This window comes from Solanum lycopersicum, chromosome 1, assembly GCF_036512215.1.
Source record: "Solanum lycopersicum chromosome 1, SLM_r2.1".
In the NCBI taxonomy this organism is placed as follows: Eukaryota; Viridiplantae; Streptophyta; class Magnoliopsida; order Solanales; family Solanaceae; genus Solanum; species Solanum lycopersicum.
In genome coordinates, this window is record NC_090800.1 from 3,008,790 (window position 1) to 3,026,274 (window position 17,485).

Below are 17,485 nucleotides of genomic sequence, written 5' to 3' on the forward strand. Positions count from 1 at the left end.
GTAGATGAGGGTAAGAAGAAGGGTATTCATTGTCGAGAGATGATTTGGGCATGTGAAGAGAAGGTGCACAAATGCTCATCGAGGAGGTGCTAGATGTTGATTGTAAGGGGTTAGCGAAGGGATAGGGTAGGCTGAAAAAGTATTGAAGATAAGTGATTAGACAAAACATGGTGCAATTCATATTTCGGGAACATGACCATCAATAGGAAGGAGTGGAGGTTGCATATTCGGTTAGAAGATTTGTAGGGATAGAGTTTTGTCTTGCCTTGTGAAAGTTTAAACTTGTTAGTGTATGTCGTAGTACTAGCCGTACCCTAGTTCTTTTAATATGTAGTTATTGTTTCTTTTTGGTAAACTTTACACACGACTTTCTAATTAGCTTATATGTTTTCTTCATTATTTTCCTATTTCTTTTATTCAAATTTGATACACTTGAATCAAGGATCTTTCGTATACGGTCTCTCTCGTTTCATGAGGTAGTAGTAAGACTTGCATACACTCTATCTTTCTCAGACGCCACTTAATTAGATTTTACTGAGTATTTTATTGTTGTTATTCTGATTCACTTATCCTTTTATTAGTTTGTGTTAGTTTTTCGATTATAGAAATAAATGAATCATTTATACTCTATATCAGGGGCAGAGCCACCTTGATACAATCCAAACCCCTTTCGAAGGGAAATTATACTATTTATACATTATTAAAATTTTATTTTATGTATACATAGTAAATGTCGAACCCCCTTCCGCTACTCCATGTGTCTATTTCTATGAATTTTGAACCCCCTTTTTGAAAATTCTGACTCCGCCACTGCTCTATATACTCTATATGTTTTATTTTACTTGACCCCTATATCAAAAACAAATATTCATTTTACTTGCCCATTTTAACAAATTTTTATTATTTTTGTTAGAAAAAGCAAGACATGATACCAGTATCTACGCTAGTAGAGATAGCAGGTACCCCGTGAAATAATCAAAATACGACTATGACAACCCCTATACCATCATTTATTAAAAAGAGAAGAAAAACATCCTGGAGCTGTTCTTGCACAAACATAAACAATTTTAATAGTAAGTTGCTAAACATTATAACAAACACATTAGACTTCCAAATTTCAAAAGATAACATGGCTTCAAAGTAGCTCTAATAGACCAAGATAATCGTCGATACAAAGGACGCAAGCTATTTCTACTACATCCATGACACGTTTATATCGATATGTAACAAAAGCTCGTATTATATCGATCTATCCAAGCTATGGTGAACATTAAGGTACAGAAGAAGTATGCTCTCAATAAAATTTCTTCTCTTTCAAACTTTCAGCAGTTTCTTTGATGCTTAAAGCCAAAGGAGTGAACTCAACACCCAATGTTCTGGTTTTTTCGATGTTAACCTGGTACTTTGGCGGAAATGGCTTATCAACAACACACCTGGAGAGGTTAATCGAAAACGTTGAGCCAACTTTATGTATTCTGAGCATGCTCTAGTTACTTTGTGAAGCATCACTTCAATATCAACGATGCACATTTCACAAACCTAATCGAAAGATAGAGGCTACACGTAGAAGAAACTTACCTTTCTGGGAGCTTCATTGTAGGGTAAAGCTCGCGTAATATCTGTACTAACTCAGAGTAATGTGCAACTGACTCAACCATTATATATCTACCATTAGCTGAAGGGTTTTCGAATGCTAGAATATGCGCGAGGGCAACATCTTTCACATTAACCCATCCAGATGTAGTATTTGGATATGTTTCAGAACCTGTAGTAAAGCAAAACGAAACTTTAACATGAATTCCAACACATTGTAGTAAATGGTATGCAGATACCCTCTGTTATACTTTTGGGACATTAGTACCCCTGCCGTTCAATAACTAGAGCATATATATACCCTTTATACTGACGAACGTACACATGTCATAATCACTTACCAGAGCTAAGCCAGTGGTATGCAGAAACAAAGTTGATTTGTCATATTCATTCTCTTGAAGAGAAACTTTAGGAAAACGGTTAAGTAACTAATCGCGATCCTTGTTTCTTTCTTTCTTTTTTCTTCCTCCAAGAAATCATGACGGATGAGTCAAACATAAAACAACTAGGTTCAGATGACGAGATCAACGACAGATCATCTGATGTAAGATCAAGCATTACCTTTTAGCAATTGTAAGATGGCATCACAAGTTGTATTCAGTGTTGGTTGTAACAAACTGCCTATAACCATTGCTGGATTTATTGTAACCATATCGAAACCTTTCTCTTTCGCAAACTTCCACGCAGCGTCCTCAGCCAATGTCTTCGAAAGTATATACCAGAGCTAGCAAAAACAACAAAAGATGGTCCACAGTTACCATCAGTTCCCTCTGCTTTATAAACCTCTATATGTGAAGATTGGAGAATTTGAACCATATTAGCTAAAAGAAAAAAGGGGAAAAGGACAAATACACCTCCGAACTATCGTAAATGGTATGCAGATACCCTCCATCATATTTTGCCCCTGCCATCTAATAAATAGAGCATATATACTCTTTATACTAACGGACATATACACATATCATAGTATTTATTAAATATCGAATCGATAGATAAGATTGTGACATGTGTCCCTATTTAGTCTTCCGTTAGAGTGAAGAACATATATGCTCTAGTTTTTTGACGACAAGGGCACCAATGCCTCAAAAGTATGACAAAGGATATTTGCATACCATTTACGATATTTCAGGGGTATATTTGTCCTTTTTACCGAAGAAAAAATATAATCCTAAACCATGCCGGGTAAGTTTTGCATTCAGAAACATTCAGCTCAAAACCTTGGTTACTAAGGCACCTGTTTTTTTCTGCAATAGTCAGGATCTGACCACCATGTCTCATCAATCACCGCTTCACGCGTTCTTGGCTTGCCGTTGAAAGAAACTGCTGCAATAGATGATGTCAAAACCACTCTCCTAACAGTCGTTGTCTTCGCAACTGATCCAAGAACATTAAGTGTCCCCTTCACTGCAGGATCAATCAGTTCCGCCTGCAGCACGTTAACAGTAGGGCTAATCCATTACATCAATAGACGAAAAACCAAAAACTAGAACAGAGAAATAGGACCAGCAGATCGAAGAGCACAACAGCCAGTTTCGTTAGGTGAAATTTTCTTATATTTACCAAGTAAAGGTGAACAACATTAATCCTTACATGAGTACTATATACCAGAGTTGTCAAAGGCACACTTAGGCCCTGAAGCGAGGCTCAAAACATGTTGAGCTCTTCTACTCGCTTAATGTGAGCTTTAGTGTCGTCATCAAGGCTTTAAGGCATACTTTTCCTTAGCAGTAAGCCACTTCTAAAGAAGCAGCACTGAACAATTGATACTTCAACTCATCGTAGAAAAATTTCAGTTTCTTCATTCATTTTTTTTCGTCATATTTAGAATTATAAATCTTGGACAAAACGTATATATTTGTATTTTTTTCCCTCCCTTCGCGCCTTCTTGCATTGAAGTCCACGCTCTGAATTTAACACTTAAATGGACCTTAAAGCTTTTTCTGCGCTTTGCACTTAACACCTCAACGGACTTTAGAGTTTTTTCTGCGCTTTTTTGCTTTTGATAAGAGTGCTATAGCTAATTTAGCTTTGATAGCTCTTGCTCAACTATTTTGATAGACGTCAAAACCTATGTTGCTCGTACTGATCCTCCAAAATGCACTAGTTTTCATTCATCCAATTTTATGTGGTTCTACAACAAGACTAACTATCCAAAGAGTAAACTTGCAAAAGTAGACGGCAAAACCTATTGTTGCTCGTACTATTCAAAAAAATGTTGGCCGCACCCATGTCAGATCCTCCAAAATGCACTAGTTTTGAAGTTTCCATTCATTTTTAGAGAGTCTCGGCAACATAGATACAAAACCATATTAATCAAGAGAATGAGTGAGGAACCTGTGGATCTTTAGCTTCAAAGTAACAAGGAGATGCTGTATGAAATACACCTTCACAGCCATCAACAACAGCATCAAAGGAACCTTGTTCCAGCAGGCTTGCTTTGAACAAGTGAAGTCTCTCCTTGGCTCCATCAAGACAAGTCAAGTGATCTATCTTTTCTTGATCATCTAGATTCGAAAATTAAAAAAAATGATTATTACATTAATATAACATAATAGAAAGCATAACGATGCAATTGACTAAGTTTATAAGTCGGTCAAACTAGCTTATAAGCACTTCGGTTTATCGATTATGAGTGAATGTAGGTCTATTGAACAACTTCCTTTCTTATGATTCTATGTTTAACTCAACTCTTTTTCAATTCTTAATTCCTCATACTTTTCACTATGGATTTTTTATAAACTATTTCTTCTTTCTTCTTCTTCCGCACAAATAAATTAGTGTATTTTGCTACTGTTGAGTAGTTCACTGATCGTTGTTTTTTTGTACCGATACACTGCTCAGTAAAATCGTTACATCCTAGGAGGATAGTTTCCATTAACCTCGAATACTTGAGGGAAATAATTTTCTTAAGGACACACTGTGCATTTAGTGGGCTTAATTATTTTTCTTATTAATATTATTTTCGACTGTAGAATCTATTAATAGCATTCAAGGTTAAAGATGACTCCTAGAGAGTTACCAAAATACGAAGTTCTCTTCTCCTTTCTTTCTCTTCTTTCTTTTTGATACTTGGTTGGCAGGGTCAGGGCCTTTCTCGCTGGGCGAGCGCATCCGATTCTAAAGTCCTTTCTTATTCTTAAACCACTTCCCTTTGTTATAGATTTTATTTTCTTTACTGGTTTTAACCTCGAATACTTGAGGAAAATAATTTTCTTAAGGACACACTGTGCATTTAGTGGGCTTAATTATTTTTTCTTATTAATATTATTTCTGATTCGTCATAGATTTTATTTTCTTTACTAGTTTTAACCTCGAATACTTGAGGGAAATAATTTTCTTAAGGACACTGTGCATTTAATGGGCTTAATTATTTTTCTTATTAATATTATTTCTGAATTTGTTATAGATTTTATTTTCTTTACTGGTTTTAACTTTCTGCTTTCGAAAATATGCTTTAAACGTTGTTATTTCTTACGAAGTGCTGCAAAGTTATTGTTATAAGGTATCCGGTTCTATATTTGGAGAGTAAAACAAAAATCTAATCACACTTTAAAAAACCCTCTATTCTCTATTTATAGAGATTTGCTATTTCACTTTTTTATTATTTTAATCATTTTATAATTAACATATTATTTTTCATATAAGGTTATTAATTAAATATCTAATATTTATAATTCGTCTCAAATGTAATATAATGTTTTAAAAATTATATTATTTAATACATACTACTTTCATCCCGAATTAATAATATTTTTATTTTCATCACTTAAGTGATATAATTTGATATTATTATTAGTTTTCACTATGAAGAATGCATAAAATGTAAAAGTTTTAATTTACAAATACAATACATAGCATAATAATATAAATATAAGATAATAATACAAATACATTAACATAATAATTCAAATATAGCATAACAATACAATACATAGCATAATAATATAAATATAAGAAAACAATACAAGACATAACATAATAATTTAAATATAACATAACAATACAATACATAACAAAAATAACTGAGTAGTCTAGTAGATCGTTTTCAAATTTTACAATATCCGAAAAAAATCAAAGTATAATACAAATAACAGTTATGATTGTGATTGTGGTTATGCTTTTCTCCAAAAATTTGAAATAAAATATAATTTTATACTCTCTTCGTCTCATTTTATGTGACACTTTTCGCATTTCGAGATTCAAACAAGTCTATTTCTGATCGTAAGTTTTTCATAGATCGTTTTTACGTTTTGAATTAACAATTATTGTGACTTATAGTACTCTTTACGTAGTTTATAAATATATAAAATTCATTTTAAAATTTTTGAAGATTCCATACGCAAATGTCCGATCAAAATTAAAATGTTTCTCTCGAAAAATAAAAAGTGTCACATAAAATGAGACGGAGAGAATATCAAATAAAGAATTTTTAAAAAATAAAATTTTATATTACATGACAATTATATAGGGTGAATTATTCGTAAAAAAAAAGTGTCACATAAAATGAGACGAAGAGAATATTAAATAAAGAATTTTTAAAAATAAAATTTTATATTACATGACAATTATATAGATTGAATTATTCGGAAAAAAAATGAAAGAAATGATTTATATTATGAAATAAAAAATAACAATATAATATTAAAAAAAGAATAAGAAGATTTTTATTTTAAAAAAATTAAAATAAAAAATTAGGTTGGAGTTGATTATTCGAAAAATCGAAAAAACTCTCTATTTTGAGAGGTTACTAACACAAACAACCAAACCAAAGATAAATCATAAACACAATTTTCATCAAACACACTTACCAAAGATAAATCATAAACACAATTTTCATCAAACACACTTAAAAAACTAACATTTTTTCCAAATTTTTTTCTTTCAAAAATCACAAACCCCATATCCCCAATTTCTCCAATAAATGAATCAAAATCCAAATAATCTCAAAAAAAAAAACAATTTTTTTTTAAAAAAATAGAGAGTACACAAAAAATACAAACTTGGATCACGAACAGAAGCCTTCACAGTATAACCACGATTTAGCAATAATTTGACTAGCCATGAAGCTATGAAACCAGAAGCTCCTGTTACACACACTACTGTTTTTGTTTCCAAACTCATAATAATAATAATAATATTGAATACTTTTAATTATTTATTTTTTTTGTATAAAGAATTGATGGAAATTAGCCACCTATATCTTATTTCCTTTTTCTTTGATACTTTATAGATCCTACCTTATTAGTAGTAGTGTCGTAGCCGTACTTGTGTTGGACACTCTTCGTCGAAATATTAGTAGTAGTGTCGTAGCCGTACTTGTGTTGGACACCCTTCGTCGAAATATTAGTAGTAGTGTCGTAGCCGTACTTGTGTTGGACACCCTTCGTCGAAATATTAGTAGTAGTGTCGTAGCCGTACTTGTGTTGGACACCCTTCGTTCAAATATTAGAAGTAGTGTCGTAGCCGTACTTGTGTTGGACACCCTTCGTCAAAATATTAGTAGTAGTGTCGTAGCCGTACTTGTGTTGGACAACTTTCGTCGAAATATTAGCAGTATATATAAATAAAAATAATATATTTTGGACGTTCTTGACATGACAATATGATGTAATCTAGTAATAATAGGCGCCTTGAAAGAGTAAAGATGCACAAATTTAAAGTGTTTGTGTGCTCGAATTTCACTAGTAACAATTTTTTTCTTGTCACATTTTAAGAAGAGCATATTCAGTTTAGCACTTGGACACTCTTTGTGAAAATCATGGTTTCGCCACTGATTATTAGGGTGTACAAAAATCGAATTGATTGATAAATAGAATCGATAAAAGTGTTATTGGTTCATAATATGTTTTTTTTAATGATTTTATAAAAAAAAAATTATTGAATTATTGATTCGATATTGATTTTTAATATCGGCTAAGACTAGTAATTTACTATCTTTACTTGTACATAAATATTAATCTCAATACCTTAGTAGTTATTATCTTTGTCGATTAACCTTCAATTCACATTTCACAAAGACTTTGATTTCACAATTACACATTATAAAAAATGTTAAAATTTGAATAAAACCGTATTCCTCTTAATTAGTTCTTTTCAGGTTTGTTATTATTGTTTCTATTATATGCTCATTTGTAAAGTTACATTATTGTGTTTTCGCATCAAATTTATTAGAAAAGTCATATATTTAGTTATAAGTATTTTCTTATTAAACAAAAAATCAAATTGTTAAGGACCGAAACCAAAGACCGATAAAAAATATCTCATTTGATTATTGATTTGACATATTTAAAATTGATAATACATAAAATCAAATCAAACCGAACCAACCCTGTTCTCTCCATTTCAAAAAATAAAATTCTTTTCTTTTCTTTCTAAATTGTTAAAATAAACGGAAGGAAACGGATTGATATATTCTTAACTTTGTGTTTTAGAGCTGACATATCTAATTTCGAAATTAATGCATCATTTGTACTTCATCCATTTCATTGTACTTTTAACCTCTATACCAAAAATAGATAGACGTATCATTCAGTACTTTGTAGCTCAACTTACCTAAATCCTTGCAAGAATATATTCCTTTGCTAAATAATATGTAAAACCATGTAATTAACAATTAGCTTAGTTATTTATGCACCATCAACACTTCATATTTATTCCAATTTAAAATAGGAAAAAGGATGGGCGAGTTCGGTTTGAGTGTTTATCGATCGGATGGATCTATATTCTTCGGGGTGGTGAGACGAGGTGTAGTGTAGTTACGCGATTAAGTAAATTTATACTATTTAATTATTCATCATAGTTATAATTTGTTATAATTATCAGTCGCGACTAACATTATACATTAATTATGTGGGTTGACTTCGAGTTTGTGTAATTAGTCACGTCTGTATATGTATAATTAGTCAGAATATACAAATACATATGCATAATACACAATTATCTAATCGATATACATATAAAATTCACATCTCTGCCCTCTCTCGCTCGCCTCTCTCCTCTCTCTCCCAATCTCTCTTGCCATATATGCAAATGCATATGTATAATATATAATTATCTAACCGATATACATACAGGTCATCTCTTTCCACTCCCTGCCCTCTCTCGCTCACCTCTTTCGTCCCTCTCCCAATCTCTTGCCATATATACAAATACATTTGTATAATATACAATTATCTAACCACCAATATACGTATACAATTCACCTCTCTCTCCCCCCCCCCCCCCTCCCCTCCCTCTTTTATCTCCTAATCTCTCTCACCTCTCTCCTCCCTACAACATGTAGCTATGAATTGTAATGATCAAACTATAGTAATGAAGAGTAATTAGGCTATTTATGAATGGCTATGCATGAAATTTTCCCATTTAAAATTAGCTCTGAGAGAATGTGGGGTTATCAAGTGAAATATGATACCAGTTGAGATAGCAGGTATCCCGTGAAATACTTGAAATGCGGCCATGTCGACCGTTACACCATTATCAAAAAGAGAAGAAAAACATACAGAACCATCCTGGTACAGATCTTGCACATAACATAAACAACAAGCCAAAACCAAATGCACAAACACTTGTAACCTCCAAACACAAGATCACATCGATCGTATCTTTGATTCAACTACATCCACGGAATGTTTAAACTTAACGACACCATTAAAGTTGCGGATCACAAAACGACATAATACGAAAGGTTTTAGTAAAACATGAAGGTGTACATAAGCATGTTCTCTACAATTTCCAGATTCATTCACAATAAGGCTAAGCATTTCAGTAAAACTTCTTCTCTTTCAAGCTTTCAGCTGTTTCCTTGACGCTTTCCGCCAAAGGAATGAATTCAATACCCAATTTTTTGGCTCTTTCTACGTTAACCTGGTACGTTGGCGTAAATGGCTTATCATCAGCACACCTGGAGAGTTCAACCGAAAACTTTGAGCCAAGAAAAGAATTTAAAGTAAACCTCTACTAGTCGCTCTAGCTTTATGCACTTTGAGAAACACGGCACGTCAAAAACAAAGAAGCACATTTCACAAAGAAAAATCTTATCGAAGATATTACACGTAGAAGAAACTTACTTTTCTGGAAGCTTCAGTGTAGGGTAAAGCTCGCGTAATATCTTAACTATCTCAGAGTAGTGTGCAACTGACTCCACCATTAAATATCTACCATTAGCTGAAGGGTTTTCAAATGCCAGAATATGTGCAAGGGCGACATCTTTCACGTTAACCCAACCAAATGTAGAATTTGGGTATGTTTCAGAACCTGCAGCAGAGCAAAATTAAACTTTACCAATGAATTCAAACATATTGTCGTAACATGAACAGGACCAAAAATAAAACAACTAAGTTCAGATGATGAGATCAAAGACAAATCAGCTGCTTTAAGATAAAGCATACCATTTAGCAGTTGTAAGATAGCAGCAGCACTTGTATTAAGCGTTGGTTGCAACAAACCGCCTATAACCATTGCTGGGTTTATTGTAACCATATCGAAAGCTTTCTCTTTCACAAACTTCCACGCAGCATCCTCAGCTAATGTCTTCGAAAGCACATACCAGAGCTGGTAAAAGCAACAACAGATAAGTCCATAATTAGCTCCAAAAAGAGCTATCACCAGGATCTCCCCCAAAAGAAGATTAGTGTATAAAGATACAAACAGAAATGATTGAGCACCAGTTAAGATGATTATAATGAGCATTTCTGATTTAAATGTTTCGACAAGAATGTGTAAGATGTAAATGGAACACTTAACGTAACGTCTTTGATCAAATATATAAATGGTTCAATTGTTAAAAGGAAATGGAATATTCAGGTGATACTAGAACTGAATTCAACTGTGTTCAAATTTACGTAGATCCAATCCAAAGAAAAAGGAATAAACAGATTAGCAGTAATTGTCAACTAGTTATATTTTATATTGCTCAACGGATTATGAAACAACGGAGCTGCATATGGAAAACAAAAAGTTAAGAACAGCACCTGTGATTCTCTGCAAAAGTCAGGATCTGACCACCATGTTTCATCAACCACCACTTCAGGGGTTCTTGGCTTGCCATTGAAAGCAACTGCTGCAACAGATGATGTCAAGACCACTCTTCTAACAGATGGTGTCTTTGCAACTGATCCAAGAACATTAAGTGTCCCCTTCAGTGCAGGATCAATCATCTCCACCTGCACGTTAACAATAGGTCTAATCCATTACATCAACATATGGAAGAACCAAAGACTAGAACAGAGAAATAGGACGAACGGTTCCAAGATGACAACCACCAGTTTTGGTAGGTAAGATTTTCTTACGTTTACCTAATAAAGGTGAACAACAGTAAGCCTTCAAGACAGTATCTTAAAATACAGTACTATAGCTCAGTGTTGTCATAGGCAAACATAGGCCCTGAAACAAGGCTCAAACGTGTTGAGCACTTTGCCCGCGACAGAGAAGTACCATAACAATTTGAAAAATAACTTTGGTAATAGCAGAAAGAACAAAAATTAGTGAATAACAAAGGAAAGCTATAACAAGACTAACTATGAATTCCAAAAGAGTAAGCTAGCAAAGGTAGACGTCAACACCTATGTTGCTTAGACTATTCAAAAATGTTGTCACAACCATTTCAGATCCGCCAAAACACACTAGTTTTGACGTATCCAACATGCACCAGGGGAAACTTTAATAGATTCTCAGCAATACAGGTCAAAACCATATTAATCAAGAAAATTGAGTGAGGAACCTGTGGATCCTTGACTCCAAGGTAAAAAGGAGATGCTGTATGAAACACGCCTTCACACCCCTCAACAACAGCATCAAAGGAACCTTCTTCCAGTAGGTCCGCTTTGAACAAGTGGAGTCTCTCCTTAGCTCCATCCAGGGATGTCAAGTGATCTACCTTTTTTTGATCATCTGCCGGTGGATTCAAATAAAAAAAAATATTACATTAAAGAACACAATATAAAAGCACAAAGTAGGGTCAAACTAGCTTACAAACATTATCTACATATTTAAGGCATAATCAAACAATCTTAGGCTAACTCAATACTAAAAGAATTATTACATCAGATTTTAAGTCAAGCCTCTCTACTTCTACAAGCTACAGTAAGGTCTATGTACATTGTGCCCGGACCCCTACATTGTGTTATTACACCGAGTATGGTATTGTTGTTCTTACCATCCAACAATTAACAAATACTATAATATTATTAAACCAGTCATTCTCAGAAAACTATTCCAACAGTAAAAAAGACAGAAAGCGAAAGCAAAGCATAAATATCAACAATTGCAGTGTTCTCAAATTTCTAGTACCCTTCAAATTAAAATAAACTAAAACCTAAGTTGCACAGACTCTTCACTTTCAATGCCGCACCCGTCTCGAATTCTCCAAAAATCACTACTTTCAGCGAATCCGACACGCACCCCTTGACATCATTGAAGAGTCCGAGCAACTGACTAAAACTACACAAAATGAACACCAAATCATTCAAATATGTGTAAGCAACGAAAATCAAAAGGATCACAATCACTTCCGCTTTATCTACACATTTAAGGCACAATCAAATCATCTTAATCTAACTCAACACTATGTAAATTTACTACATTATTTCTGAAATAACCTATCTACATCTACAAGCTACGATCTATCTACATCTACAAGCTACGATCTATCTACATCCTACCATCTCCCTCCATATGTATGTAATTAACATCCAATAATCAAACAATCATAAAATTATCAAACCAGTCATTCTCAAAAAAAAAAAAAATTAGCCCTAGCTAATCTAAAAAACTAAAATTACAGAAATCGAACAACAAATCATTCAAATGTCCATATACTATGAAAAAAAAACACAAATAATCACATAACTTCAGAAATCCATTTTTTTCACGATTCTATTCAAGGGAAAATGAAGATAAAGAGTACAAACTGAGATCGCGAACAGTAGCTTTAACAGTATAACCACGCTGAAGCAAAAATTTGACTAGCCATGAAGCTATGTAGCCTGAAGCTCCTGTTACACATACTGTTTTCATCGCCATTTTTGTGAGCTCTCTCTTTCTTTTTTTCACCTAACAGCACTCTGTGTAGAAGACTGAGTGGTGTAAAAGCCGACAAAAGAGATATACACGGAAAGATATAAAATTTTATTAAAGTATGATATAAAAAAATACTATAGGTTTTACACAAATTTCATAGTGTTTGATGGAATTTGAATACCTCGTAAGACGTTCTAACATATCGCGTTTTAATATGGGATACATTCCTCAATGTACTGACACATCAGATCTCGATTTCGAATACATCACTCAACGTCCTGACACGTTGTATAAAGTGATGTATCTGGATAATACATCGTAGAATACATCGCGTACGTTCTACTATATCGTGAAGTGATATATATATGACTGATACATCGCGTGTATGTGACTAGTAACATCGGATAAAGTGATGTATCCGAATAATACATTGCGTAAGGTGATGTATCCGACTGATATATCACGCAAAGTGGATGCGTCGGACTGGTAACATCGGATAAAGTGATGTATCCGACTGATACATCACGTAAAGTAGAGATTTTTGTGGTTTTTTTAAATGGTATGGAATTTTAATGGATATAATAAAATAATTTGTATATTCAAATAATTTTTCAATGAGCGTCATATTTTAACTTGGTCTCATTTCACATTTATATCTTATATAAATAAATACTTAAACTTGTATAAACGTTGTATAAGATACATCACCTTACGCAATGTATCATACTATTATTATAAGATACCACATAATACATATAAAATATCGTATAAGCTTCATACTGTTATATAAAACATGTATATTTGTTTATTTAATTTTATATGAATTTAAAAATTAGATTAGAATTGACAAAAGTAACATAAACGTTGAATACTAGCTTTTTTGGTCTCTTACGTACTATAGTTTATTAATGGCACACTTCAATTTTGCTTGCTATATATAATAAATGAATTAGAAATAACTTTTCCTTGAAAAATATCTTTATAAAGACAAAATTAGCTTTAAAAAGGTTTTGACCAAAAAGGAGTGATTATTTTATCTAATGTAGTTATCAAGTTGGACTTTTTTACAATTTAAAAAAAATAAATAGCATAGTGTCCAAAAGAGTTCTTAAAATTTCTTTTTATTTTTATTTTTTAATGTATAATTTTTTAGGTTATAAGGAGCTAATTGTTCATATTGATAATTTTTTCTTTAAATTATTTTATATTTTTAAGAATAGTTTGAAAATAATTAAAAGGACAAAAGTGAAAAGTGATGTTTAATTTTATGTTCTAAACTTATTTTTTTTTAATGGTATGCGTTGTCTTAATAATTCACTTATTTTGAAATAGCTAAAATAATAAAGAACGATAAGAGAGAATTTCTTTTGGATAATAAAAGATTTATTCATTAAAAATAGTTAAGATGTTGTAAACATATTTATATTAATATAGTGAATATGAGAGATTTCGTCGGAGAAAACTAAGGAATTTCCGTTGAAGATCAAGTTTGTTGTTGAGATGTTGTAAACATATTCATATTATAGTGAATATCGGAGGTTTATTTGTTGGAGAAAACTAAGGAATTCCTGTTGAAGATCAAGGTAATTTTGCCTATAAATAAAGATATTTTCTGCATTATAATTCATATCTAAATATACCTCAAACCTGTATATCACTTTCGAGGAATAAGAAGTCTTTTTTTTTCTTTTACTTTATTATTCTTATTCTCATTGTCATTGATTTATATATTTGGTCCTTACTAGAATTAATGGGATTAGACGTAAGTAACCTTCTAAACAATAACTGAAATCTCAGAAACACGTCTTAACTAATCTAAGGTCCTGTTTCTTTTGAATTCATTCTTTTTTATAATTTTATACACCTTTTGACTTACGTTACACACTCCGTAACTCCACTTAGGTGGGACACATAGGAGATGTATCCCGTGAAAACTTAATTATCAACAATTGAAATGTTCTAGAACTACCAATTACACATCGCGTAGGTTAACGTCTCGATATATCGTGTACATCACTGCACCGTGATGTATTTGATTAATACATCTCGTAAAGTGATATATTTGATCGGTACATCGGATAGAGTGATGTATCTGATCGGTACATTGCATAAAGTGATGTAACCTACTAATACGTCACGTAGAATAGAGATTTTTATAGTTTCTTTTTAAATGGTATGAAATATTAAAAAATATAATAAAATACCCCATATATGTATATCTATTTATTTAATTTTATACGAATTTAAGTATTAAAAAAGAATTGACAAAAAGGAACAAAGTTGAATACTAGGTTTTTTGGTCTCTTACATACAATAGTTTATTAAATAGAACAGTTCAATTTTGCTTGGTATATGTAATAAATGAAAGAGAAATAACTTTTCCTTGAAAAATATCTTTACAAAGACAAAATTATCTTTAAAAAAGTTTGACAAAAAAAATAATGCTTTAAAGGAGTGATTATTTATCTAATGTAGATATCAAGTTGGACTTTTTTTACAGTTTGAAATAAGTAAATAGCTTAATGTTTAAGAGAGTTGTTAAAATTTCTTTTATTAATAAGTTTTTAGGGTATAATTTCAAAATAGTTAATTGTCTTACCCCTTAAACCTATGTCCGAAATCTCAAAGACATATTTATACTACACTAAAGTCCTATTATCTCCCTGAATTTATTTTGTAATAAAATGGCAGAAATTTTTTGTGGACCTTCGTTAAGATGTTGGAAATGTATCCAGTTTGTCTCGCAGGGAAAACAGTCGCATTTTCAAGTTCAAACGAGCCCCAAAGAAGGTGAACGCAGATTTTGTCGATTTTCATATGCTATAGTCCATGAAATTTTTGTGATCCAATATTTCCAAAAAATAATGGCCGAAGTTTTTTCTGAACGTCTGTTAAGATATTGGAAATGTATCAAGTTCATTCTACGGGAAAAACAGTCGCATTTTCAAGTTAAAAAACGAGCCTCAAAATAGGTGAACACATATTTTGTCAATTTTCGTGTGCTATAGTCCATTGAATTTTTGTGATCCAGAATTCCTAAAATAAAATGGCCGAAATTTTTTGTGGACGTCCATTAAGACGTTGGCAATGTATCCAGTTCATTTCGCAGGGAAAACGGACGTATTTTTAAGTTCAAACGAGTCGTAAACCAGGTAAACGCACATTGTGTCATTTTCGTGTGATATAGTCTATGAAAATTTTATGATTCAGAGTTCTCAAAACAAAATGGCCAAAATTTTTTGTGGACGTCTGTTAAGACGTTGGAAATGTATTTAGTTCCTCCCGCGGAAAAAATGGGGCATTTTCAAGTTCAAACGAGCTCCAAAGCACTTAAACATAAATTTTGCCGATTTTTGTATTATAGTCCATGATATTTTTGTGATATGAAATTCTCAAAATAAAATGGCCGAAATTTTTTGTGGATGTTCGTTAAGATGTTGGCAAGTATCAAGTTCATCCCGCGGAGAAAACGGGCACATTTTCAAGTTCAAAGCAGTCAAAAACAGATTTTACCAATTTTCGTGTGCTATAGTCGATGTAATTTTTGTGATCTGGAATTTCCAAAATAAAATGACCGAAATTTTTCATGGACCTTAGCAATGGACCCTATTCGTTTCGCGAGGAAAACGTGGGCATTTTCAAATTGAAACGAGCTCCATCGCAAGTAAACACATATTTTTATCGATTTACATGTGCTATAAGTCCATGAAATTTTACTGATCTTGAATTATCGAAACAAAATGGTCAAAAAAATTTATGGACGTCTGTTAAGACCTTAGCAATAAATCTAGATTATCCCGCGGGGAAAATGAGGGCAATTTCAAGTTTAAATGAGCTGCAAAACAAATAGATGCATATATTTCTCGAATTTTGTGTGCTATAATCCATGGATTTTGTGATCCAAAATTTCAGAAATAAAATGACAAAAAATTTTCATGGACGTTTATGAAGACCTAAGCAATGGACTTTGTTTGACCCGCGGAGAAACGGGGGCATTTTTAAGTTCAAACGAGCTCCAAGGTAGGTTAACGCAGATTTTATCGATTTTTATGTGTTATAATCCATGGAATTTTTGTGATTCGGTATTATTTGAAAGAAAATAATCGAAATTGTTTATGGATGTCCCTTGAGTCTTTAGCAATGGATCTAGTTCGTATTGCGGAAAAAACAAGTGCATTTTCAAGTTCAAACGATCTCTAAAGCAGGTAAATGTTGATTTTGCCAATTTCGTGTGTTGTATATAGTCCATTGATTTTTTGTGATTTGAAATTCCCAAAATAAAATAGCCAAAAAAATTCATGGACGTTTGTTAAGAACTTAGAAATAGATCAAGTTCATCCCGCGGGGAAAATGAGGGTATTTTCAAGTTCAACCGAGTTCCAAAGCAGGTAAATGCGAATTTTACCAATTTTTGTGTTATAGTTTATGAATTTTTTGTGATCTGGAATTTACAAAACAAAATGAACGAAATATTTTATAGACGCCCTTAAGACTTTTGCAATTCATTTAGTTCGTCTGGCGGGGAAAATGGGGGTATTTTTAAGTTCAATCGAGCCCCAAAATAAGTAAACGTAGATTTTTTCGATTTTTGTGTGTTAGTCCATGAATTTTTTGTGATCTTAAATTTTCGAAATAAAATGACTAAAGTTTTTCATGGACGTCATTAAGAACTTAGCAATGGACCCATTTCGTCCCGCGAGGAAATCGGGAGCATTTTCAAGTTCAAATGAGCTTCAAAGCAAGTAAACACAAATTTCATCAATTATCGTGTGCTTATAGTCAATGAATTTTTTTGTGATTCAAAATTCTTGAAATAATATAACCAAATTTTTTTACGGACATCCGTTAAGTACTTATCAATGGATTCAATTCGTCT

The 17,485-nt window shown here is 32.4% G+C and overlaps 2 protein-coding genes across 2 annotated transcripts; both read right to left on the minus strand.

The window, feature by feature from the left end:
• Positions 1–1,047: 1,047 nt before the first annotated feature.
• LOC101264046 (phenylacetaldehyde reductase) lies at positions 1,048–6,808 on the minus strand. Its single transcript, XM_019213957.3, has 6 exons — positions 6,594–6,808; positions 3,928–4,097; positions 2,828–3,019; positions 2,155–2,317; positions 1,579–1,765; positions 1,048–1,433 (listed from the first exon to the last, which is right to left on the minus strand). The coding sequence occupies exons 1-6, from the start codon at positions 6,712–6,714 to the stop codon at positions 1,295–1,297; spliced, it is 972 nt and encodes a 323-aa protein (XP_019069502.2). The 5' UTR covers positions 6,715–6,808; the 3' UTR covers positions 1,048–1,294.
• A 2,317-nt stretch (positions 6,809–9,125) lies between these two features.
• PAR2 (phenylacetaldehyde reductase) lies at positions 9,126–12,696 on the minus strand. Its single transcript, NM_001247901.2, is given in 6 exon segments — positions 9,126–9,493; positions 9,660–9,846; positions 9,981–10,143; positions 10,563–10,754; positions 11,312–11,481; positions 12,501–12,696. Coding segments are annotated over 6 exon segments (963 nt in total). The 5' UTR covers positions 12,613–12,696; the 3' UTR covers positions 9,126–9,354.
• Between the last annotated feature and the right edge of the window lie 4,789 nt (positions 12,697–17,485).

Excerpts from the sequence above, each read along its gene's own strand:
- LOC101264046 (XM_019213957.3), bottom strand. The coding sequence starts at position 6,714 with ATGAGTTTGGAAACAAAAACAGTAGTGTGTGTAACAGGAGCTTCTGGT. Across the intron at positions 3,020-3,927 it reads TTGAAGCTAAAGATCCACAG|GCGGAACTGATTGATCCTGC; the intron begins GTTCCTCACTCA and ends AACGTGCTGCAG. Across the intron at positions 1,766-2,154 it reads CATCTTACAATTGCTAAAAG|GTTCTGAAACATATCCAAAT; the intron begins GTAATGCTTGAT and ends GCTTTACTACAG.